A 27,438-nucleotide genomic window follows, 5' to 3' on the forward strand; every position below is an offset into this window, starting at 1 on the left:
CTCAGTCGCTCTTGTCACCTGCATCTTAAAAACATCTCCAGAATCTGACCTTTTCTCACCTTTGAAACTGCTAAGACTCTTACTGTCGCTCTTATTCATTCTCGCCTGGACTACTGCAACTCTCTTCTGATCGGTCTCCCTCTTACCAAACTTTCTCCTCTCCAATCCATCTTGAATGCGGCAGCCAGGGTCATATTTCTGTCCAGCCGCTTCACCGATGCCTCCATCTTGTGCCAGTCATTACACTGGCTACCTATTCGCTACAGGGTCCAGTATAAACTCATCTCTCTCACCCACAAAGCTCTCCACTGTTCTGCACCGCCTTATATCTCCTCTCTCATCTCTGTCTATCGCCCTACACGTGCCCTCCGTTCTACAAATGACCTAAGACTAACATCCCCCGTAATCCGAACCTCGCACCTCCGCCTCCAAGACTTCTCTCGTGCTGCTCCAGCTCTCTGGAATGCACTTCCCCAGGCGATCAGACTGATACCTGGCCCTGACCTATTCAAGCGCGCTTTGAAAACCCATCTCTTCAAACAAGCCTACCACATCAACTACCCAGCAAGCTAACTTTGCCCTGTTCCCTCCTTCCAAATATTATTCTGAATCTGCACCCTACTATTCATCTGTCTCCACACCCTTCATGCACATGATAACTGCACTTGATACTTGTCTATTGCACTTAAACACACGGGCTGATGACCGGATCATGCAGCTTTATATGAAAATCCCTATTATAATTGCCAGACCTGAATTAACAAGCATTTTTCACCTACTGTGTCCCCCCATTTCCTTGTAGATTGTAAGCTTGCGAGCAGGGACCTCACTCCTAATGTCACTGTTTGAATTGTCTTAACTTGTATTGAATTTATTGTCTGTACATGTCCCCGCTTAATTGTAAAGTGCTGCGGAATATGTTGGCGCTATATAAATAAAAATTATTATTATTATTATTATTACTATATATACCTTGTATCTGGTGATACTGTACCCTTTTTCAACTTTTTATATTATTGTGTAATCCATACTGAGCCTGTGAGCGTCTGTGTATGACTCAAGAAATATATATATGGAGATTTACAATTATCCCTAGACTGTATAGAGCTGTATGCTTCTGATACAGTACCATATATCTGCTGGTATTTGGGTCCATTTTCACAAAAACTAGTAAGTATGGTGGAAGAGACCACGGACATGGGCGTGGGGGGCCACCTGGTACTGATGGTGGTGGTGGTGCATCTGCTGGTAGTGCCAAAAGCACAATAACAGCTAAGGCAGGAGGTGTTGAGCCTGTGTCATGGTCTGGCTTCAGAAGGCCTGTAAGGCTCCCTTTTCTGGGAGTAGGTAAACTGCTTTTTAAGCCGGAGCATCAGGAACTGGTTTTGGCTTACATTGCTGAAACAGCCTCCAGCTCTATCGCCTCCTCTTCTGAAGTCTCAAAATATGCAAGCACTGAGTCATCATTGCAGGCTTCTGGTCAGGAGCAACCCCTTTCCTTGGGTCCTTTACCCACACCAAAAGGGAAGGATGCGGCAGCCCACACTTTAGATTACTTCATGGAGCTCTTTTCACATACCATGCCTGGGTTCATTCTAAATGGGGCACATTCTATATGGAGCATTATTTGGGCCCATAAGACACTGGAGCATCATCCATGGTCATCATCCATGATCATATACTGGAGCATTCTAAATGGGGCAGATTATATATGGAGCTGTATTTGGGCCCATAAGACACTGGAGCATCATCCATGGGGCCCATCATATACTGGAGCATTCTAAATGGGGAAGATCAGACACTGGAGCAGCATCTATGGGGCCCAATATACACTGAAGCATTAGAAATGGGGCCCATTATATATGGCGCATTATTTGGGCCCATAACACTCTGGAGCATCACCCATGGGGCCCATCATATACTGGAGCATTCTAAATGGGGCAGATTATATATGGAGCATTATTTTGGCCCATAAGACACTGGAGCATCATCCATGAGGCCCATCATATACTGGAGAATTCCAAATGGGGGACATCAGACACTGGAGCAGCATTTACAGGGCGCATTATACACTAGAGCATTAGAAATGAGGCTCATTATATATGGAGCATTATCTGGGCCCATAAGACACTGGAGCATCATCCAGGGGGCCCATCATATACTGGAGCATTCAAAATGGGGCAGATTATATATGGAGCATTATTTGGGCCCATAAGACACTGGAGCATCATCCATGAGGCCCATCATATACGTGAGCATTCTAAATTGGGCAGATTATAAATGGAGGTGTATTTGGGTCCATAAGACACTGGAGCATCATCCATGGGGCACATCATATACTGGAGCATTCTAAATGGGGCAGATTATATATGGAGCATTATTTGGGCCCATAAGACACTGGAGCACCATCCATGAGGCCCATCATATGGAGCCTTCCAAATGGGGGACATCAGACACTGGAGCAGCATTTACGGGGCCCATTATACACTGGAGCATTAGAAATGGTGCTCATTATATATGGAGCATTATTTGGCCCCATAAGACACTGGAGCATCATCCATTGGGCCCATCATATACTGGAGCATTCTAAATGGGGCAGATCAGACACTGGAGCAGCATCTATGGGGCCCATTATACACTGGAGCATTGGAAATGGGGCCCATTATATATGGAGCATTATTTGGGCCCATAACACACTGGAGCATCATCCATGAGGTGCATCATATAGTGGAGCATTCCAAATGGGGGACATCAGACACTGGAGCAGCATTTACGGGGCCCATTATACACTGGAGCATTAGAAATGGTGCTCATTATATATGGAGCATTATTTGGCCCCATAAGACACTGGAGCATCATCCATGGGGCCCATCATATACTGGAGCATTCTAAATGGGGCAGATCAGGCACTGGAGCAGCATCTATGGGGCCCATTATACACTGGAGCATTGGAAATGGGGCCCATTATATATGGAGCATTATTTGGGCCCATAACACACTGGAGCATCATCTATGGAGACCATCATATACTGTAGTGTTATGTGGAGCTCATCATATACTGTATGGAACATTATATGGGACCAATTATTCTGTATGGAGAAATATATGGGACTCATTATTCTGTATTTCGCACTATGTGGTGGCCATAATACTGTATGGAGTAATATACTGTCCGTTTTTGAGCTATTGCAGAATTTATAATAGATATCAGTCATGTCATGTAAGAAGTGAAGTATTTTTCATTGTACTATACCTATATTTCTGTGCCGTATAGGAGCATCATGAATTGTGGTATGTGTTAAAGGGGCGCACTGACACTCTTTGGCCCGGGGTACACAAAAACCTGGAGCCAGCTCTACCGCCCCAAAACTTTAGCCAAATAACCCCCAGTTTTCAATGCGTAACTATTATTATAAAGTAAATTAAGGTTGACAAGCTTTAGTAATAAGAATTGATGTTGGCATTGAAATGGGCACTGTAGGTGTGTTTACTGTCCTCCACTCCCTGCCGACTTTGCTTCCCCATTGACTTGCACTGGGTTTCGTGTTTCAGTCGGCCTTCGACTTTTCTCTATAGTCGGCCGATTTCGTTCGACCCGACTTTCAACCCGAAAGTTGGGTTTCATGAAACCAGACTCGACCGTAAAAAAAGGCAAAGTCACTCATCTCTACTCATATATCATGAAGCCTTGCACATAGTCAAGGCACCTAGGGCTAGAGGCAGCAAAGCAACCCCCAAATATCTGTGAACCTCCACCATATTTTATTGTAACTACTGTGTTCTTTAATTTGTATCCGTCATTCTATTTACCGTAAACAGTAGAATTATGTGCCTTAACAAAATACTCTATCTTGATCTCATCTGTCTACAAGACAACAGCTGGCCCTCTAACAATAGAAAGGGTGACATGATGGCCATCTACAAATTGTGATGGCAGGCTGATGGCCCTGAAAAAAAATAAAAATTGTGATTTTCAAAGTGTCTGATCATTTCTCACACACCACATGGAAAGATAAGGTATTAAAATGATAAAAATACTTTTCCTTTTGAACTTTTTTCACCATTGAAAGCAATGCAAATGTACAAAAATGCAGCAAAAACACGGTGTGTGAACTTAGCCCAAGGTGTGGAGTAGCATTTTTTTCTTTTATTAATTTTGACTTATATACAATTCTATGAACAACGTATAGTAGCACCATAAGACATAATAAAAATGGAGAATACCGGACTCTACATATAAATCACTGGATATGGTACAAACATAAATAACCTATTGCAGACAGGGGGAATCACAAAAAAGGGGCAAAACTAATACTCTCATTTAGACCAGTGGGATGTAACGTGCTATGGGTCCATATCCAGCGTGACTCAAGCTGGGTCAGTTTCTGCAATATCCTCCAACCGCAGATGCCGACATCAATGAAATTGATGCCCCTCACCCACAAGAGGGAGGAATCACAGTTATGATGTGTCCAAAAAATCAGAGGAAAAGTTTTAAGAGTGGATGGATCCGTGTGGTCGATGGCGGCAGTGACGCCAAAAATTTGCTCTCTCGGGCGTACCTTCAAGGGACAGGTAGTAAGCCCAATATAAATAAGTCCACAAGGACAAATGGCAAAGTAAGGCCGGTTTCACATTAGCGCTTTTTCAGCGCACGCACGGCCGGGGGTAGCTCCTCCCCCGAGCCGGCTCTCTGCCCGGCGTGCCCGCCCCTTGCTTGTAGCGGCGCCTACTAGCGGACAGCGGCGCCTGCGATCGGCGCACCCTATCTTTAGCATAGGGTGCGCAGATCGTGCGCAGGCCGTGCGCTAGTTGCGCTTTGACCTGCGCTGCGCACTTTTGACGGTGCGCCGTGCACGCCAAAATCAAACTTTTCGGATTTGGGCGCGCACGGCGCAACGTCAAAAGTGCGCAGCGCAGGTCAAAGCGCAACTAGCGCACGGCCTGCGCACGATCTGCGCACCCTATGCTAAAGATAGGGTGCGCCGATCGCAGGCGCCGCTGTCCGTTAGTAGGCGGCGCTACAAGCAAGGGGCGGGCACGCCGGGCAGAGAGCCGGCTCGGGGGCGGAGCTACCCCCGGCCGTGCGTGCGCTTAAAAAGCGCTAATGTGAAACCGGCCTAAATCACATTACAGGTAATACACGTTATATATCTCTTAATGCCTTAAATCTTAGATCTATCCACATTGAAAAAAGAGTTACATTTTTCGATATTGGAACAAGCATCGGCCACATGGAGCACTTCCATTTCTCAATGGAAAGGAATCCAAAAATATAGTCCCATAATTTTCAACATAATGGCTCTGCGCAAGTGAGTTGCCAAGGTTCTTGGAATGCCGAATGGTGATAATAGGTCTCTCAGAAACATATTTAGAAATGACCGGATCGGCTTGAAGGATTGGCCAAGATTTAGTTAATGCCTCTCTCACTTGTGCAAAGCATGTATGGTAGTCTGTAACAAATCACACTAAATTGGTAAGATTCCTTTCAGATGTTTTATGCACTAACTCATTTCTTGAGGAATGCCTAGCACAATTATACGCCTTTTTAACCATTCTTCTACTATATCCACGTGCATAAAAACGGGATTTAATTCCTCAGCCGGTCTTTCAAAAATCCTCATTGGTGGAACAGATTTTGCGATAGGTGAAGGAACGGCCCAGTAGCCATGGACTGAACCATATGCCTGGGGTGTGCAGAGGAAGCATGCAGCAAAGAATTAGTGGCCATGGGTTTTTGATAAATGTCCGTGTGCAGGACACTGGTTGCATCACGACTAATCAAGACATCCAGAAACTCAATTTTCGTATCATCATATCATCATAATGATAAGTAATGCGAATATTACGATCATTGAAGTTTAAAGTGTCATGGTCCAGTCCGGAGTTTATTTTCTGCTGTCTTTACTCTGGACTGGTCATGCAGGGGTTATTCTCCTCGGCCTCGTTCTGGAGCCAGCTGGGCAATTTCAGTCCGTCACAGCCTGCTTACCAGTGTTAGTGATAGCTCAAGCTTCCAGTTTAGAGTCTCTGACCCTTGTACCTTGGTGATCCTCCTGCCTTTGACTTGTATCCACGTGTGTGACCTGGACTGATCTCTGACCCCGTCTCTTGGTATTCCTCTTTGCTTCTATGTTCTATGTCTGGCTTTTGATTCCCCGGCTTGTACCCGGCTTGTACCCCGACCACGTATTTCGCCTCACGTTTTTGGACCCCATGCCCATGTTTGGCTTTCTGACCCTTGGCTTGGTATTTTGACTATGTGTATTACTGCTACTTCTGGTACATCTCCTCTTGATGGTTTCTGACTTGGTTCGTCTGACCACTCTCTCTTGTTGCCTGTGACACCTGTGCAGTTGCACAGTGTTCCTACTTGTAATGTGTATCCTCTCTTCCCTCACCAGCCCCCCCAGGTGAAGGTTTCACTACTCAAAGAATTCATAAATTCATGAAGCAATTTAAGTCCCCTGCAAGATCCAAAAATATGTCATCGATGTGCCGTGTCCAAAATGGGACACGGTCCATCAACAACACCCGATCTGACAGGAAGAGGTCCCTCTCCCACAGCCTCAGGAAAAGACACGCATAGCCCGGAGCAAAGGCAGCACCCATAGCTGTTCCCTGGAGCTGCAGAAAGAAGGACCCCTTAAAAGTAAAAAAGTTATGTGTTACCGTGAATTCCAAGAGTTCAAGGACAAGGTCCTGGAACTCAATTAGAAGACTAGTCATACCAAGGTGATATTTAGTAGCTGAAAGTCCAGCGGAATGCCTAATATTGGTATACAGGGATTCCACATCAGCTGTCACCAATATGGACTCCCTGTCTACGTGTAGTCCACCAATCCTTTAAAGCCATGCACCGGTATCTTTAAAAAAGGAAGGAAGGCTTTCAATAAGCGGCTGCAAGATTGAATCAATCCATTGATTTGACATGTTCCAAGAAATTCCCCGCTCCAGAAATAATCAAGCAACTAGGTGGGCTTTGGATATCCTTATGGATCTTAGGTAAGAGGTATAGAGTAGGAATAGTGGGTTACGAGATAGTGAGTGTTGAAGCCAAATCATGTAACAGGTTTTATTGTTTAATTGATGAAACTGTGATACCTCCCTCTTGCGGGTGAGAGACATCGATTTCATTGATGTCAGCGTGCGCTGGGGGAGGATATCGCAGAAATTGGCCCAGCTTGAATCATGCTGGATATGGACCCTTAACACGTTACACCCCACTGGTCTAAATGGGAGTTTTAGTTTTGCCCTGTTTGCAATATGTTTTTTCCTTTCCATCTTTTGTGCATAAGGTTGCTTCTTTGTGCCTATTTATTTTGTTTTTTTTTAATTCATCTTTTATCTTCTTCAGGACTCTGTGTTGTGACCTGTATCTTGGGTTTTTTCCTGTCCATTATCTCATTCTAGGAGTCGACCATCTGATTATCTGCTATTATTTATATGTTTGTACCATATTGAGTGATTTATATGTATAGTCTGATATTCTCCATTTTTATTATGTCTTATGGCGTTGCTGTACATTGTTCAGCGGTCTATTATATAATATGTACTCATTTCCTATGTATGTATATATATATATACATATATATATACTGTATATATTGCTTGTATTTTGGTCAATATCTATGGCTGTTTATATTTGGCGTGTCTGCTCTTTATTTTTGGACCCCTTTCACCTATGTATATTGTCTTTTTATAGCCTGTTGTACACATCTATAGCTGTGCTGCACATTACCATTCATTTGATGTGCCTGGTATGCATGCGCGCCATCCCTCCATCTATGTCCTTCCGTTCTCAGTGTCTATTTGTGGGGGCCAGCCTCAGCTGACACTTTTGCTCATGTCGCCGCACCCGCATGACGTTGATGCTGTCTGCCATGGTGGTGGATAAGGCATCACATGCGTCAGTCATGTCCTCTTTTGGTATTTCTTGTGCATGTGCTGCCACTACATTTTGGGGCTGTCTGCACATGCGCAATTGCCATGTGCTAATATGTATGTGCGGCTTGGCGGTTCGCTTCATCGTAGTGCAAATTGGATAGCTGACATAATTTCCTGCTGCCTTTAGCACCAACCGATGACATCTTCTACCCTTTGATTTGTTATTTCCAGCCCTTACATTCATTGATCACATCACCCTTTTTAAACCTGCACTTTTTTGTCACGCTTCCTGATGAAGGCAACGCCAAAACGCGTGTTGGGGTGGATGTTGGTGCTGGGTTGTCCCTTACCTCTCACCTGGATAAGATGTTTGACATTTTGATACTTTGTTCCGGTGGTATCTTTACTTTTGGATCACTATTATGAACCTGTTCACATATTGTATTACCCTGGTGCTCTAATATTGCCATCTTCTTTAGGTTTAGTCTATTTCATTTATTTTGAGTATATGGTTCCATACTAATTTGATTATATGTATTATATAACCTTTTGCATGCACCTTGCTGTCTTTGCAATTTTATCTGCACATATGCACTTTTTTCTCCATCCATTTGTTCCCTCTATATGATAATTTAATAAAGCATTTTTATTTTATATTACTTTGGATTTGTTTGGCCGCTCTTTTCTCTTGTTCTTCCATTGTTTGTTATTGCAATTGGTCCTGTATTTGTCCCAATTTGAGCACCACAATTATTTATTTGCTATGTGTGTATAATCTATTGCTATAACTATGATGCCTATCATTTTGCTGAGTTCCCTTCTCAGTATTCCAGTTGAGGTTTGACCAAAGAGGAATAGAGGGGGATAATGACTTCATGAGATCTAGACTGTATGCCTCTATTAATACATCCCAGAATTGTATTTGCCTTTTTTGCTGCTGCATAACACTGCTGACTCATGTTTAGTTTATGATCTATTGGTATACCCAGGTCTTTTTCACATGTGCTGTTGCTTAGCCCTATTCCTCCCATTCTGTATATGCTTTTTTCATTTTTATTGCCCAGATGTAGTACTGCATTTTTCCCTGTTAAAAGCCATTCTGTTAGTTGCTGCCCACTGCTCCAGTTTATATATATCTTTTTGAATCCTCTTTCTCTCTTCTCTAGTATTAGCTAGCCCTCCTAATTTTGTGTCAACAGCAAATTTAATCAGTGTACCCTTAATTCCTTCATCTAAATAATTGATAAAGATGTTGAACAATACAGGGCCCAGAATAGAGCCCTGTGGTACCCCTCGTGAGACAATCTACAAACTGGATGTGCAGCCATTTACGTCCACTCTTTGAGTCCGATCACTAAGCCAGTTATGAATCCACCTAACAGTTGCCCTGTCCATTCCATACTTAGTCATTTTTTTGGTAAGGATGGTGTGAGATACTTTGTCAAATGCTTTGCTGAAGTCAAGATATACTATATCTACAGCATTTTCCTGATCCACCCAGTCAGTGATTCTGTCATAGAAGGAAATTTAGTTAGTCTGACATGACTTATTAGTTACAAACCCAACCTGAATCTGGTTAATCACTTCATTCTTATCCAGGTACGTACATACACGTTGTTTAATAATTTGTTCAAAGATCTTTCTTGGTATAGAAGTCAGACTTACTGGCCTATAATTCCCTGGGTCTATCTTATTCCCCTTTTTGAAGATAGGACCAACATTTGGTCTTCTCCAGTCCAGTATTCTGGGACTTCTTCTGATTTCCAAAAATTTTCAAAGATTATGGAGAGTGGTTCAAAAATTTCTTCGGCTATCTCCTTCCATAGTCTGGGATGTAATTTATCTGGACCTGGAGACTTGAATTCATTTATGTTTGTTAAGTAATCCTTCACTATCTTTCTGTTTATAGATAGCCTGGATTCTTCTATTCCTTTAATAGGACATTGAAGATCAGTTGATATTAAATTTCTTTTCTGAAAGAAAACAGAGGCAAAATAGGTATTTAAAAGTTCAGCCTTCTCAATATCCTTTCTTACCATTTCATCATTTTCATCTTGTAAAAATTCTATAGCATCTTTGACTTTTCTTTTACTTTTGACATATCCCCCAATCCTTTTTTATTGCTTTTGACGTTTCTTGCAAGCCTTAATTCATTGTCAGCTTTAGCTAATCTGATGCGACCCCTGCAGGTTCTGCAGACAGCATAATATTCTTCTTTAGATATGCCATCTTCTTTCTATTTGATGAACATTTCTTTCTTACTTTTTAGCACAAGTTTAAGTTCTGTGTTCATCCATCCTGATTTCCTTAAATGCTTCATATTCTTCCCTCTCTTCAACATTGTTAACGATTGTGCTTTAAGAATCTCATTTTTCAATATTTCCCATCCTTCCTGGACATTTTTGCCCTTAAGGATGTGCAGCCATTGGATCCCTCTGATTCTCTTTCTGAGTCCCTTAAAATCTGCCTTTCTGAAATCTAACCTTGAAGTTTGAGTCTTCACAGGTGTTCCTCTTCTAATTATCCAAAATTCTAAAATATCATGGTCACTACCTCCTAGGGTCCCAGCTACTCTTACCTCTTCAACCATTTCCTCCCTGTTTATAAGAATTATATCCAAGGCAGCAGATCCCCTTGTTTTTGCCCCTACCTTTTGGAAGATAAAGTTGTCAACAACAGAGGATAAGAATTTGCTTGACCTGTTAGTTTTGCCTGAGAGAGAATCCCAACAAATGTCTGGATAGTTGAAATCTCCGATGACCATTATGTCATATTTTTTGGAGAACTTGGCCATTTGATGCATAAAAAGTTCATCCATATCTTCAGCTTGCACAGGCGGCCTGTAGTAAATGCCTACAATGGTGTCCTTTCCATTGTCCTCTCCTTGTAGTCTTAACTAAACTGTTTCCACACCACAGAACTCCCAGTCTCTGAAGCTTGGATCTCAGTGCAGATATACGCTTTTCTAACATACAATGTGACACCTCCTCCTTGTTTATTCAGTCTGTTTATCACAAATAAGGTGTATCCTTCTAGCCTTGTATTCCAGTCAATTTACCTATTGAGATTTTAAATAAGGGCCTTAAAGTGGTAGTTCAATACATAAAATGTTCTTTCTAAATATCTGTTTAAATCCTAACCAGTTTTCTAATTGCTTTATTATATAATACCTTACAAGTTTCACTTTCTAGCCAATCGTTAAATGTGTTTTCATTTTTACTTCACTTCCTGTCATGCTCCATTTGGGAGGAGTCTCAAACAGGACATCACAGGAAGCTAAGGTTGTTCTCACTTCTCTGCAGTATCAATTGTCACTCCTGCAACAGGAAATCATCAAGGTGCAGTGCTTAAGTTACTTACTACAGTTTGTTACATTGCTACCCTCTGAAAATATCCTGGATTCATGGTGACAGACGCTGCTGGAGAAGTGAGTGCAATTCCGGCACTCTACTTCTATCTGCACCACCACAACATCTAACTATAAAACAAGTCTTTGTCAAGGGGTGGAGATAGAAGCAGTGAATCACACCCATGCCGTCCCCCAATCTTTTGCACTGCCCTCAAACAAATCATCTTCTGACTGGCTCTGATTGTCACTCACTGTTTCTTTCACTGTCCCTTGATGAGTATTCGCTTGTTGGTGGTGTTAGAATATTTAGAATGGTCCTGGTGAAACTCACTGTTTCTATCTCCCGCAGCTTCTATTACCATGGATTCAGGACATCTTCAGAGAGTGATGAAGCAACAAACTGTATTAACTAACTTCATTGCTGCTCCCTGATGATGTCCTGTTCCAGGGGGGGTTATAGCCTCTGCAGGAAAATGATTGAAGCTCCAGCCTCCTGTGACTTCCTATTCAAGACTCTTCTCAAACAAAATATTACAGTAAGTGAAGTAAAAAAATACTTATGGAGTGATTAGCTGGTGTGGGAGAAGTGTAGGGTATTTTATAATAAAGCTAAATACAAAAGAGTTTATTTACTGTAGATAGATATTTAGAAATTGTAGTTTAGGTGCTGGACTAACACTTTAAATTGATAGATCTTAACAATATTTATGTGATTTAAAACTAACTTTCCTAAATTTCTAATAAAAGTAAGTATGAAATAAGCTATGCATTTAATAAATCATCTGCACAATATTAATAATATATAGAATTTAATATTATAATTTTGAAATTAGAGTTGGAGTCAATACATTTTTTTATTTTCTTCACCTAAAGCTAACTACACATCCCAGGTCACAGGATCAAGGCTTAACTATTCTTTCAAGCGTTTTATATTGCTAAGCCCCACCAAGACTATTTTCTGGTTTCAAAGACACATCTGAACATACATTGAAACCTGAAGTTTACATACACTATATAAAAAGTTGCATATGCATGTTTTTTCAATATCCGACATGATATCAGAATAAACCTTTCCCGTTTTAGGTCAATTAGGATCACCATAATTATTATTTTTTGTGAAATTCCAGAATAATGATAAAGATAATGTTTTAAGGCATTTTTATTACTTACTGCAAAGTCAAAAGTTTACATACATTAAGATTACTTTGCCTTTAAACAATTTTGGACCGTCCATATGATGATGTCATGTGTTTGGAAGCTTCTGATGCACACTTGAAACACACTGCTTCTTTGTGTAGCATCATGGGAAAGTCTCAGGACATCAGCCAAGATATCAGGAAGAGAATTGCATATCCTTGGGTACAATTTCAAGATACCTGAAGGTGCCTCGTTCACTCTAGTACAGCCAAGATGGGATGTCTAGTCATCATACCGTTCTGGAAGGAGAAGGGTTCTGAGTCCCAATGATGAACATTCTTTTGTCCGACATATGCATATCAACCCGGGGACAAAAGCAAAAGAATTTGTGAAGATAATGGCGGAATCTGGTAAGATTGTGTCAATATAATATCCACAGTGAAATGAGTACTTTATCAACATGTGCTGAAAGGCCACTCTGCCAGGTAGAAGATATTATTCCACAAGAAACAAAAAAAGCCAGATTAATGTTAGCAAATGCACACAGGAACAAAAACTTTAATTTTTGAAGACATGTCCTATGGTCTGATGAAACTAAAATTTTACTTTTTGGGCATAATGACCATCGTTAAGATAGGAGGAAAAAGGGAGAAGCTTGGATGCCTAAGAGCCCCATACCAACTGTTAAACACCTTGTGGCAGCAACATGTTTTGGGGTTGTTTTGCTGCAGGAGGGACTGGTGCATTTTCCAAAATAGATGGCATAATGAGAAAAGAAAATTATGTGGCAATACTGAAGCAACATCTCAACACATCAACCAGGAAGTTAAAGCTTGGGCAGAAATGGATCTCCCAAATGGACAATGACCCAATGCATACTGCCAAAATGGTTACAAAGTGTCTTAAGTATAAGAAAGTAAATGGTTTGGAGTGGCCATTACAAAGCCCTGATCTCAGTCCTATTGAAAATTTATGGGCAAAGCTGAAAAGGTAGGTGTGAGCAAGATGACCTACAAGCCTGAATCATTTACACCAGTTTTGTCATGAGCAATGGGCCCAAATTCCGACCAATTATTGTGAGAAGCTTGTGGAAGAACTTCCCAAACATTTGACCCAAGTTATTCCGTTTAAGGGCAATTGTACCAAATACTAATGAAATGTCTGTAAACTTTTGACTTTGCAGTATGTAATAAAAATGCCTTAAAACATCATCTGTCTCATTATTCTGGCATTTGGGAAATATTGATAATTATAGTAATTCTGATTGACCTAAAACGGCAAAGGTTTATTCAGATTTCATGTCAGATATTGAGAAAAACATGCATATGTGTCTTTTTATATAGTGTATGTAAACTTCTGGTTTCAACTGTATGTATAAACTAGCTGAAGAGCCCGGCGTTGCCCGGGCATAGTACCTAACTGTGGGTCCCGCTGTCTTCCTTAACATCCCCACTCTCCAACCGCCATCCCATTTTATCCCTCCGCAGTCGCGCTCTACATCCATGTCCCGGTATCCCTCCACAGCCCCGCTCTCTTCTTCCACAGCCCCGGTCTCTTCGTCCACAGCCCTGCTCTCCCACTCTCTCCCTCCACACCCCGTTCTCTTCCTTCACAGCCCTGCTCTCCCCATCCACAGCCCGGGTCTCTTCATCCACAGCCCTGCTCTCCCACTCTCTCCCTCCACAGCCCCGTTCTCTTCCTTCACAACCCTGCTCTCCCCGTCCACAGCCTCATTCTCTTCCTTCACAGCCCTGCTCTCCCCGTCCACAGGCCCGTTCTCTTCCTTCACAGCCCTGCTCTCCCGCTCTCTCCCTCTACAGCAGGGGTCTCAAACTTGGCAGAGTAAATGGGCCACACTTAAAAAAAAATTGAGCTGGGGGGCTGCATTCCTTTCAAACTTAATACACCCCGTACACGCGTGGCTCCACACACGTCGTACACACACGGCTCCGCTCCGTACACCTCATACACACAGGGCTCCGCTCCGTACACCTCGTACACACATATGGCTCCACTCCATACACCTCGTACACACAGGGCTCTGCTCCGTACACTTCATACACACAGGGCTCCGTACACCTCGTACACAAAACAGCTCCGCTCCATACACCTCGTACACCCAGGGCTCCTCTCCGTACACCTCATACACACAGGGCTCTGCTCCGTACACCTCGTACACACAGGGCTCTGCTCCGTACACCTTGTACACACAGGGCTCCGCTCCATACACCTCGTACACACAGGGCTCTGCTCTGTACACCTCGTACACACAGGGCTCTGCTTTGTACACCTCGTACACACAGGGCTCTGCTCCTTACACCTCGTACACACAGGGCTCTGCTCCGTACACCTCGTACACACAGGGCTCTGCTCCGTACACCTCGTACACACAGGGCTCTTCTCCGTACACCTCGTACACACAGGGCTCCGCTCCGTACACCTCATACACACAGGGCTCTGCTCCGTACAACTCATACACACAGGGCTCCGCCCTGTACACCTCATACACACAGGGCTCTGCTCCGTACAGCTCATACACACAGAGCTCCGCCCTGTACACCTCATACACACAGGGCTCTGCTCCGTACAGCTCGTACACACACAGCTCTGCTCCGTACACCTTGTACACACACGGCTCCACTCCATACACCTCGTACACACAGGGTTCCGCTCCGTACACATCATACACACAGGGCTCCATACACCTCGTACAGACACGGCTCCGCTCCATACACCTCGTACACTCAGGGCTCCGCTCTGTACACCTCGTACACACAGGGCTCCGCTCCATACACCTCGTACACACAGGACTCTGCTCTGTACACCTCATACACACAGGGCTCCGTACACCTCGTACAGACACGGCTCCGCTCCATGCACCTCGTACACACAGGGCTCTGCTCCGTACACCTCGTACACACACGGCTCCGCTCCATACACCTCATACACACAGGGCTCCGCTCCTTACACCTCGTTCACACAGGGCTCCGCTCCATCACCCTGTAAACTCCTCCTGACCCCACACATAAAATAACCTTCATCCAGTACCATGAGAACCAGCACACAGACAGCAGCATTCGTTCTGCACACACTGAGGCCCCTGATCAGGTGACCCCTCACTCCTCCCCCTCCTGTGACCTCATTACAGGTCCTGTGCAGTGTGTGCACACAGAACAGCCAATGCCATCGACGCTCCTGAATGCGTGCCTTTCCCCTGTCTACAGCCCCACTGTCTTCCTTCCTCCACAGCCCCACTCTCCATGCACCACACGCGGTGATGCCAGGATCGGGAGAGAGAGGTGCGCAGATTGTTCGTTCGGCTGGAGTGGACGGAGCTGGGTGGAGTTGGAGGAGCAGGAGCAGAGCTGCCACGCATGTGATTGGGTGGCCTGCGGGAGGCGTGGCCTAGCGCGGGCGGCCAGAGTGGGCGGAGCTTGCAGGAGTGGGCGGAGCTAGAGTGGTGCTGCAGTGCCTGTGATTGGGTGGCCTGCTGGGGGACGTGGCCTAGTGTTGTAGTAGGCCACAGCAGAAGCCGGGGACTAAATTTAGGCCAGGAAGCTGCAGGAGAGAGGGGGGATAGCGCAGTTGGCGACGGAGAGCGCCAACTGAGCCGGGACAGGTCTGAGAGGGTGCCAGCACTATTCGGCTACTGTCCTGAAGACTGTCTTCCTCACAGCCTTGCTCTCCATTCACTGTCCTGCTGTATCCGTCCTCCAACTGTGTCCCACTCTGCTGCTTCGTGATTGGTTGGTGTCCCACTCTGCTGCTTCGTGATTGGTTTGTGATATACACACACACACATTCAGATTTATATACTGTATAGAGATTTAAAAAAAAAAAAACATTTGGAAAGCAGACAGCCAATGTTAAATGTATTAAATGTAGTAGTATATTTTATCATTATGTTTTAATAGTAATGTCTTTTTATGTTACAGATATATGGCTCTTGTTCAGCCTTTTCGTCTTACAAGCTTGAGAACAATATCAAAGACAATCCGTGTTAACATACTTCTGTGGGCAGCATCTTTTGTAGTTGTGTTTCCTGTCTGGGTCTATTCGAAGGTTATCCAGTTCAAAGATGGGTTGGAAAGTTGTGCATTCGATCTCACCACCCCAAATGATGTTCTCTGGTAAGGATGAGACCATTTAATCAGTCTTTTCTAATGATTAATGCACTTTAAGCGTGATATTGTATTTACAAATTTTTCAATCATAATTTTCTTCATGTAAAATGACAAATTAATTCCCTAGCCGTTAACCTTTTAAAACAAGCTGCATCAAAAGATGTGTTAAATGACATTAATTTCTGTAGTTTGTAACTTTTCTTAGGGCTTTTGGGGCGTTTGATTTCTTTTTGTCTTTTTTGCCCTAAGCTTACATAATATATTTTAATGGTAATGAGCTGTATAAAAATAAACTGCGGCTTTAATTTAATAGTTAAAAAACTGGAAAATCATGTTGCAAAGTCTCACTGGAGCAATAAACTTAAGTGCTGGCACCTTGAATAAAACTAATTTACACTGCTAGAAAATGCAAAATGTAATAATTTTTCAATTAGAACATATTTTTAAAAACACCTTTGTCTAAATATTGCTTTTACAAACTTATTAGGGTATATGCCCAAAAACTGCAGTTACTGCTGCTTTGACGCTGCGTACTTATGCAGTATCAAACCCACAGCTACCACTATGTCCACTATGCATCCAGAGACGCCTGTGGATTACCAGCAGAGACAGGTACTGGCCACATCACAGACTAGTAGCAGCAAAAGTGTAATTTATATTTTTTTAATTTCTCATCTCCACTTATAAGATATTAGCTTGTAAAGTTGATATTCTAAGTTTTGCTAAGACCTAGGGGCCATTGAAAGAGATTAATATTTAATATCAATGGACCTGTATAAAGAACCAAATAAGGGGCATAACTTACATAGTATACCAAAATTATGCCAGAAATTAAATTAATTAAAACACAAATATACCTAAAATATATACTACATCAGAGGCTGCTAGGCATATATGCAGAGAAACACTAACACATACAGGTGGTGATTATAAATATATGTTGATGTAGATGGATATAAAAAGTCCCTTAAATATAATAGCATCATCAGTAGTGTTGAGCATTCTGATACCGCAAGTATCGGGTATCATACGATATTCGCTGTATCGGAATTCCGATACTTAGTTCCGATACTTTTTTCATATCGAATACCGGAATCAGAAGTTCCCATAATGCTAGGAGCCCGCTCGATTTGATTCAGCCAATGGGGATCCTCAGAAGTGTGGGCACATCCTGTTAGGCATGTAGGCATGTTAACTACTGGCATGGCTGTGATTGGCTGCTGAGATGATGTCATGATGCACTATAAAAACCGCAGCAGCCGCCATTTCGGGTTCACTCTGCTGTGAATTCAGTGAGGGACAGGCTGCTGTTGAAGACTGTGAGGGACAGTTAGAAATAGCGATCATCAAACATATCTATTGCTCTACCCAGGCTACATAATCCACCACTGTAGGATTTTTTTAGCCCAGCAGCGCTGTTTTAATAGCTGTCTGCAAGGGCTGTGTGAGTGCAGACCCACGCTGTGTAGTGTCTCCTGCAGGCACGTCTTCTTGTAGGCCGCCCAGCGTGTATCTCTGCCTCATACACATTTTTCTTTTATTGCTGCTTTTTTTTTCTCCTGTATAGTGTGCTTCCATACGTATCCATATACGTTGGTTGCAAACACTAAAGGAGTGGACAGTGGAGCCTTTCAGCAGCCTTTCAGTGCTATAGCCCATTTCTCTGCACTGTTTTTTCTGATAGGTCTCTCTGTGTGTGAGTGCAGCTCACGTTGCAGTGTGTTCTACAGCCACCGCTGGTTGTAGTCCGCTCAGCGTGCGTCACTGCCTCATACATAGTCCTTTTTTTGCAGCTAATTTTTCCAGATTTTTGCTCCTATATTAGTGTGCTTCCATCCGCATCCATTGTCATTGGTTGGTTGCAAACACTATATAGGATTAGATAGAGGAGCCTTTTTGCTGGCTTGTGCCCTTCAGGTCCAGCCAGACTAGTATCACCCTATTTTTTGGAGCCTCATCAATTGCATTGTAGGTTAGCTTCCTGCATTGTAATCGCTCCAAAAAGTTTGTGATACTATAGCTTTCAAACTTTGGTCACATCCTTTTCTTTTTCCGCAAAAAAAAAAAAAAAAGGAAATAAAGTTCACCAAACACTCCACTTTAGAGTTGTGTAGGCCACATTAGATCATATTAAAGTGTAGTACACGCACTCTTAGCCAAATTAGTGTTTCTTATACTGGTTAGCAGGTGTTCAGGAATAAGAACACTAAGCCACCCCTTTTTTACTTTTCTGCCTATCTTTATCAGTCTACCAAGATGAAGAAGGCAGGGAGTAAGGCACGTGGTCGTGGCCGTGGAGTTTCAGCAGGGAGAGGACGGGGGGATTCAGCAGGGAGAGAACGTGGGGATTCGGTGTCTGCTGCGGCCACCAGTGACCCGGCATCCCCCACTTTTACCAGGCAACAGTCCTTCATGCGCAGCTTTGTAGGACCTCGCCGTACCCCACTGCTGCGTGACGAACAAATTGAAGCCGTTGTCGGATGGATGGCAGCTAAGGCATCCACTTCAATGACTTCCGCATCCTTCCAGGGCCAGAGCACAGAAGAGCAACCATCTGTCTCTTCACCACCTGCCAAATTGCCCAGGCAGTCTGAGAGCCCTGGACAGGAGCCATCTCAATCTTTACATCTGTTCTCAGAATCTGTTGGCTTGGAAAGAGGTGGCCAGCCAAGCAGCATTCTAGAGCATGAAGAAGAGGGAGTATGCAGTGATGCGCAACTGCTTTGTCCCTCTGAATCTGAAGAGGCGGGTGGGCCAGTGCCTATTGTCAGCACACCTCAGTACTCATCTGATGATGATGAGACTCAGTTGCCAATTTCTGGTGCGTACGGTGCTGGCGAGACAACCCAGGACCAGCCGGTGCTTGAAGAGGGGAGTGGAGATGATGAGGTCCTTGACCCATCATGGTGTCAGCCACAGGAAGGTGGTGGGAGCAGCTCTGAGGAAGAGATTCCCCGAACGGCCAAAAGAGGAGGGAGAGGGCGGGTGCAGACTTGGTTGCCTGTAGCCTCCACTTTGGCACCCGTGAGGAGCAATCCTCTTCCAAAACACAAAACGGGCGCTCCCAGGACTTGCAGTGCGTGGTCTTTTTTTGACACAGTTGCAGATGACATTTGCTTTGTCAAATGCAAGCTGTGTCATCAGAAAGTTAAACGAGGGAAAAATGTGAGCAACCTCAATACCACAAATATGTGGAAACATGTGCGTACCAAGCACGAGGTGGAGTTACACAGACACACTGAAGATGTAGGCCAACCTTCAGCAGCACCTACCACCTCTTCAGCTCGCGTTGGGGCCTCTTCCTCCAGCTCACACACAGCTGGTTCGGCTTCCTAACTGGAACGCCATGGAAGAACCTCTGCCACTGTTGTCCAGAGACCCAGTGAAATTCCACCCACTGAACCAAGTTCTCAGTCATCAGCACACTCCCAGGCCACTCACCAGCAATCGGTAGCACAGGCATGGAAGAAAAAGCGGCCATACTCGGCAAACCATCCCCCGAGCACTGGCTTTGAATGCCGGCATTGCCAAACTACTGGCCCTTGAGATGCTGTCATTCAGGCTGGTGGAGACTGACACCTTCTAGAACTTGATGTCATTGGCAGTTCCACAATACAATGTGCCCAGCTGCTTTTATTTCAGCAGGCAAGCCGTCCCTGCCCTGCAAAAGCATGTGGAGGGAAAAATTAAAAATGCGCTACTAAACGCCGTCAGTAGCAAGGTCCACCTGACCACCGATGCATGGACCAGTAGCCATGGACAGGGACGATACCTTTCCCTCACTGCCCATTGGGTCAATGTTGTGGAGCCGGGTACAGATCTGGAGAGTGGCTCTGTACGTATTCTGCCAACTCCAAGGATTGCAGGAATGCAGTCTGTACATATTGAGTCCTCCTCCTACTCTAGTTCCTTGGAATCAGCACTGCATGAGCCTGTTAGGCCAGATATGAGCACAGGTGTGGCCAAACATCAACAGGCCGTCCTTAAATTAATTTCTTTGGGGAATCGGAGCCACGCAGCACAGGAGCTCTGGAATGCCATTAAGCAGGAGAGCGATGTGTGGTTTGTGCCAGCGAATCTCCAGCCAGGTTTGGTAGTGAGTGACAATGGCCGAAATCTAGTGGCAGCTCTGGGCCTAGGCAACCTCACTCACATACCATGTCTGGCACATGTGCTCAATTTGGTCGTGCAGAGCTTTCTGAGGGACTATCCGGATCTTGATGCACTGCTGCGCAAGGTTCGCCTAGAGTGTGCTCACTTGCGGCGTTCCATCATGGCAAGATCGCGCATTGCATCTCTGCAACACCGATTCCGCCTGCCAGAACATCGCATCATATGTGACCTCCCCACCAGGTGGAATTCAACGTTACATATGTTGGAGCGGTTGTGTGAGCAACAGGCAGCAGTAATGGAGTACCAGCTGCATCAGGCGCAAACAAGTCGCACTGTGCGCCGGACACACTTCACCACCACTGAGTGGGCCACTATGAGGGACATCTGCCAAGTTTTGCGTGCCTTCGATGACTCCACTCGGATGGCCAGTGCAGATGATGCACTAGTCAGCATGACTGTCCCCCTTATCTGTCTGCTTCAAAAAACCTTACAAGCACTAAGTGAGGAGGTTTTTGAAGAGGTCGAGGATGAGGAGTCAGAAATGCCATCTGCTTCTGGCAAGTCTGCACAACGTGCTTCCATACAAAGGCCCAGGCAGGGGACACTTAGTGAGGAGGATGATGAGGAGTCAATGGAGGAGGAGGAACACATCTCTCCAGAGGAGGGAGGTACTCAAGGCTCTAGTAGTCAGTGTGTACAGCGAGGGTGGGGTGATGCTGAGCAGGCTGAGATGCTGCCTCAAGCTGGGGACAGCGTTTCCGGTCCATTTGGCAGTCTGCAGCACATGGTTGATTTCATGCTGCAGCGCTTGTTAAATGACCGCCGCATCGCCAACATTCTCCACATGGCTGATTATAGGGTGTACACCCTCTTAGATCCTCGCTACCGGGACAACTTACAAAGCCTCATACCACAGTTGAACCGGGAGCGTAAAATGCGGGAGTACCAAGAAACACTTGTGCAGGCCATCATGTTCTCCATTCCCCCCGCAAGTGTTGCTGGTAGTGCTTTTCAAAGCAGCCATGTGGGTAGAGGCAGTGGAGGAAGCTCTGCACAAAGAGGTAGCAGAGGCAGTGCCGCAGGACAAGGCAAGGCCAGTATGGCCCAAATGTGGAAAAGTTTTGTGGGACCGCCACAAACGGCTACACCATCACAGACGGCTCCAGTCAGCAGGAGGCAACGTTTCCGTCAGATGGTGACAGACTACTTGTCTTGCCCTGTTAGTGTACTCACAGATGGCTCTTCCCCATTCAAGTTTTGGGTCTCTAAGCTGGATACATGGCCAGAGCTTAGCCAGTATGCATTGGAGGTGCTGGCTTGCCCTGCTGCCAGTTTATTATCGGAACGTGTCTTTAGTGCTGCAGGTGGTGTGGTAACAGACCGTCGCACGCGACTATCCGCCGATAATGTTGACCGGCTTACTTTTGTGAAAATGAACAAGGCCCGGATCTCACCTGAATTTGCCAGTCCTCTTCCAGAATAAATAATTGCCTGGCAACAGGATCCAGGTCTCCTGTTGTGTTCATGTTTCTATGACCTGAACTTTATTTCCTGGGCTACAGCAACGCCCGCTGTTGCTCAGAAGTGCTGTCCACACAGACAAAACACTCGCTCATGTGTAAGTGGGGTTCGGTAACGTCAGCTGATCCCCTGCTGTGTGTACGGCAAACTCTCCTGCTGCCTACAACTTCTGACTACCTCTGATTTAATATGTTCTCTGATTTGCCCTCTGTCTCCACTCTGTTTTGAGTATTTCCTCCGGCCTACAACACCGCCTGTTTCTGCTCTCAAGTGCCGTCTGCACAATCAACACTTGTTCCTGTGTTACCTGGGTCCTGTAACATCTGCTCATCTCCAGAGGTGAGTCCGGCAATGTCTCCTGCTTTGTCTACATTCCCACTACTTGTAGTGGAAAAGTGGACAGAGCAGGAGACATTGCCTGACTCACCTCTAGGGAGAAGCTGCTGCTACAGAACCCCAGTAACACAGGAACAAGTGTTGGTTGTGCAGACGGCATTTCAGAGCAGCAACTGGCATGGTTGGAAGCCAGAGGAAATACTCGAAACAGAGTGAAGCCAGAGGCCTAATTGGAGTACGTTGACAGTTAGTAGTAGTGTAGAAACAATCTAAAACTGCCACCAAGTAGGCCTCAGCCTACTACCTGATTTTCCCTGGGCTCCGACACCACCAGTTGGTGCTCAGAAGTGCTGTCCGCACAGACAAAACACTTGTTCATGTGTAAGTGGGGTTTGGTAACGTCTGCTGATCCCCTGCTGTGTGTATGGCAAAGTGTCCTGCTCCCTCCAAACTCAAAGTACCTCAGATTTACACCATGCTCGAAGTAGGCCTCGACCTACTACCTGATTTTCCCTGGGCTCCGACTCCGCCAGTTGGTGCTCAGAAGTGCTGTACTCACAGGAAAAACACTCGCTCATGTGTAAGTGGGGTTCGGTAACGTCAGCTGATCCCCTGCTGTGTGTACGGCAAACTCTCCTGCTGCCTACAACTTCTGACTACCTCTGATTTAATATTTTCTCTGATTTGCCCTCTGTCTCCACTCTGTTTTGAATATTTCCTCCGGCCTACAACACCGCCTGTTTCTGCTCTCAAGTGCCGTCTGCACAATCAACACTTGTTCCTGTGTTACCTGGGTCCTGTAACATCTGCTCATCTCCAGAGGTGAGTCCGGCAATGTCTCCTGCTTTGTCTACATTCCCACTACTTGTAGTGGAAAAGTGGACAGAGCAGGAGACATTGCCTGACTCACCTCTAGGGAGAAGCTGCTGTTACAGAACCCCAGTAACACAGGAACAAGTGTTGGTTGTGCAGATGGCATTTCAGAGCAGCAACTGGAGTGGTTGGAAGCCAGAGGAAATACTCGAAACAGAGTGAAGCCAGAGGCCTAATTGGAGTACGTTGACAGTTAGTAGTAGTGTAGAAACAATCGAAAACTGCCAGCAAGTAGGCCTCAGCCTACTACCTGATTTTCCCTGGGCTCCAACACCGCCAGTTGGTGCTCAGAAGTGCTGTCCACACAGAAAAAACACTTGTTCATGTGTAAGTGGGGTTTGGTAACGTCTGCTGATCCCCAGCTGTGTGTACGGCAAACTCACCTGCTGCCTCCAAATTCAAACAACGTCTTATCTTAAACTGCCTCCAAGTAGGCCTCAGCCTACAAAATGACTATCCCTGGGCTCCAACATCGTCAGTTGTTGCTCGCAAGTGCTGTCCACACAGAAAAAGACACTCGTTCAGGTGAAAGTGGGGGTCAGTAACGTCAGCTGATCCCCCTGCTGTGTGGAGGGCAAACTGCTGCTGCCTCCAAATTGTAACTACTTCTGATTTAAAAATTCTCTGAATAGGCCTCTGTCTCCACTCTGTCTCTAGTATTTCCCCTGACCTCCAACACCGCCATTTCCTGCTCACAGTTGCCGTCCACGCATTCCACACTTGTTCCTGTGTTCCTGGTGTCCTGTTACATGAGCTGATCCCCCAAAGTGTGTCCGGCACTGTCTCCTGCGCTGTCCACCTTCCCACTACAAGTGGTGGGAAGGTGGACAGAGCAGGAGACATTGGCAGACACACATCAGGGGATCTGCTGACATTACAGAACACCAGTAACACAGGAACACGTGTGGATTGGGCAGACGGCTACTGTACGCATAAACTGGCGGTGTTGATGGTCACGTGAAATCCTGGAAACAGAGTGGAGACAGAGGCCTAATTGGAGCACGTTGACAGTCTGTTGTAGCCTACAAACAATCTAAAACTGCCACCAAGTAGGCCTCGGCCTACACCATGATTGTCAATGGGCTTCAACACTGCCAGTTGGTGCTCGGAAGTGCTGTCCACACAGAAAAAAACACTTGTTCATGTGAAAGTGGGGTTCGGTAACGTCAGCTGATCCCCTGCTGTGTGGAGGGCAAAGTGTCCTGCTCCCTCCAAAGTCAAAATACCTCCGATTTACACCTGGCTCCTAGTAGGCCTCAGCCTACACCATGATTGTCACTGGGCTCCAACAACGCCAGTTGGTGCTCGGAAGTGCTGTCCGCACAGAAAAAAACACTCGTTCATGTGAAAGTGGGGGTCGGTAACGTCAGCTGATCCCCTGCTGTGTGGAGGGCAAACTGCTGCTGCCTCCAAATTGTAACTACTTCTGATTTAAACATTCTCTGATTTGGCCTCTGTCTCCACTCTGTCTCTATTATTTCCCCTGACCTCCAACACCGCCAGTTCCTGCTCACAGTTGCTGTCCACGCATTCCACACTTGTTCCTGTGTTCCTGGTGTTCTGTTACGTGAGCTGATCCCCCAATGTGTGTCCGGCACTGTCTCCTGCGCTGTCCACCTTCCCACTACAAGTGGTGGGAAGGTGGACAGAGCAGGAGACATTGGCAGACACACATCAGGGGATCTGCTGACATTACAGAACCCCAGTAACACAGGAACATGTGTGGATTGGGCTGACGGCTACTGTGCGCATAAACTGGCGGTGTTGTTGGTCACGTGAAATCCTGGAAACAGAGTGGAGACAGATGCCTAATTGGAGCACGTTGACAGTCTGTTGTAGCCTACAAACAATCTAAAACTACCACCAAGTAGGCCTCGGCCTACACCATGATTGTCCCTGGGCTCCAACAACGCCAGTTGGTGCTCGGCAGTGTCTTTGGCACGGGGACTCCCTGTTGCCCAGCCTGGTTCCAGCATGCCTGCTGTTTCCGGGTAGTGTCAAGGTCACTATGCCACCAATCCGTTGTCCTGTCGTCTTGCGGCCGGGTTAGCCGACTCTACGGTGCCTGCAGTTTAGGTGACTCCTATGTGGGCTGCGGGAACTGGCACTGAAGGCTGGATCCGTAGTGCCAATGGGACATGGACCCCCTGTAGGACTGTGGGTTTCGGTAACTGCGGCCGGCTTGCGGCCTGTCTACTTTGCTTTCAATGGGTACCTTCTGCTACCCACCCGGGTTCCAGCACTGTCTGCTGGTTCTCGCCAGAGCCTTTGGCCTAGGTGCCTCCATCTCGGTATCCGAGGTCCAGCACCGTCAGCTGGTCCTTGGTAGTGCTTTAAGGCACAGGTACCTCCTGCCTAGTAACCGTGGTCCAGCACCGTCAGCTGTTCCTCGGTAGTGCCATTGGCTCTTGTAGCTTTTGCTACCCATCTGGGTTCCAGCACCGTCAGCTGGTTCTCGGCAGTGTCTTTGGCACGGGGACTCCCTGTTGCCCAGCCTGGTTCCAGCACGCCTGCTGTTTCCGGGTAGTGTCAAGGTCACTATGCCACCAATCCGTTGTCCTGTCGTCTTGCGGCCGGGTTAGCCGACTCTACGGTGCCTGCAGTTTAGGTGACTCCTATGTGGGCTGCGGGAACTGGCACTGAAGGCTGGATCCGTAGTGCCAATGGGACATGGACCCCCTGTAGGACTGTGGGTTTCGCTAGCTGCGGCCGGCTTGCGGCCTGGCTACTTTGCTTTGGATGGGTACCTTCTGCTACCCACCCGGGTTCCAGCACTGTCAGCTGGTTCTCGCCAGAGCCTTTGGCCTAGGTGCCTCCATCTCGGTATCCGAAGGTCCAGCACCGTCAGCTGGTCCTTGGTAGTGCTTTAAGGCACAGGTACCTCCTGCCTAGTAACCGTGGTCCAGCACCGTCAGCTGTTCCTCGGTAGTGCCTTTGGCTCTTGTAGCTTTTGCTACCCATCTGGGTTCCAGCACCGTCAGCTGGTTCTCGGCAGTGTCTTTAGCACGGGTACTCCCTGTTGCCCAGCCTGTTTTCAGCACGCCTGCTGTTTCCGGGTAGTGTCAACGTCACTATGCCACCAATCCGTTGTCCTGTCGTCTTGCAGCCTGGTTAGCCGACTCTACGGTGCCTGCAGTTTAGGTGACTCCTATGTGGGCTGCGGGAACTGGCACTGAAGGCTGGATCCGTAGTGCCAATGGGACATGGACCCCCTGTAGGACTGTGGGTTTCGGTAACTGCGGCCTGCTTGCGGCCTGGCTACTTTGCTTTGGATGGGTACCTTCTGCTACCCACCCGGGTTCCAGCACTGTCAGCTGGTTCTCGCCAGAGCCTTTGGCCTAGGTGCCTCCATCTCGGTATCCGAAGGTCCAGCACCGTCAGCTGGTCCTTGGTAGTGCTTTAAGGCACAGGTACCTCCTGCCTAGTAACCGTGGTCCAGCACCGTCAGCTGTTCCTCGGTAGTGCCTTTGGCTCTTGTAGCTTTTGCTACCCATCTGGGTTCCAGCACCGTCAGCTGGTTCTCGGCAGTGTCTTTAGCACGGGTACTCCCTGTTGCCCAGCCTGTTTTCAGCACGCCTGCTGTTTCCGGGTAGTGTCAACGTCACTATGCCACCAATCCGTTGTCCTGTCGTCTTGCGGCCGGGTTAGCCGACTCTACGGTGCCTGCAGTTTAGATGACTCCTATGTGGGCTGCGGGAACTGGCACTGAAGGCTGGATCCATAGTGCCAATGGGACATCGACCCCCTGTAGGACTGTGGGTTTCGGTAACTGCGGCCGGCTTGCGGCCTGGCTACTTTGCTTTGGATGGGTACCTTCTGCTACCCACCCGGGTTCCAGCACTGTCAGCTGGTTCTCACCAGAGCCTTTGGCCTAGGTGCCTCCATCTTGGTATCCGAAGGTCCAGCACCGTCAGCTGGTCCTTGGTAGTGCTTTAAGGCACAGGTACCTCCTGCCTAGTAACCGTGGTCCAGCACCGTCAGCTGTTCCTCGGTAGTGCCATTGGCTCTTGTAGCTTTTGCTACCCATCTGGGTTCCAGCACCGTTAGCTGGTTCTCGGCAGTGTCTTTGGCATGGCTACTCCCTGTTGCCCAGCCTGT

General features: G+C 46.3%; 1 protein-coding gene across 1 annotated transcript in view; it reads left to right on the forward strand.

Moving 5' to 3' along the window:
* The window catches only part of MCHR2 (melanin concentrating hormone receptor 2), a 549,146-nt gene that overhangs the window by 265,446 nt on the left and 256,262 nt on the right, over positions 1–27,438 (forward strand). The window contains exon 4 of the mRNA XM_073589501.1: positions 16,309–16,503. Within this exon, the coding sequence (XP_073445602.1) occupies positions 16,309–16,503 (195 nt within the window). The remainder of the gene's footprint in view (positions 1–16,308; positions 16,504–27,438) is intronic.

This window comes from Dendrobates tinctorius, unplaced genomic scaffold, assembly GCF_039654945.1.
Source record: "Dendrobates tinctorius isolate UK_male_01 unplaced genomic scaffold, ASM3965494v1 ptg000111l, whole genome shotgun sequence".
Lineage (NCBI taxonomy): Eukaryota > Metazoa > Chordata > Amphibia > Anura > Dendrobatidae > Dendrobates > Dendrobates tinctorius.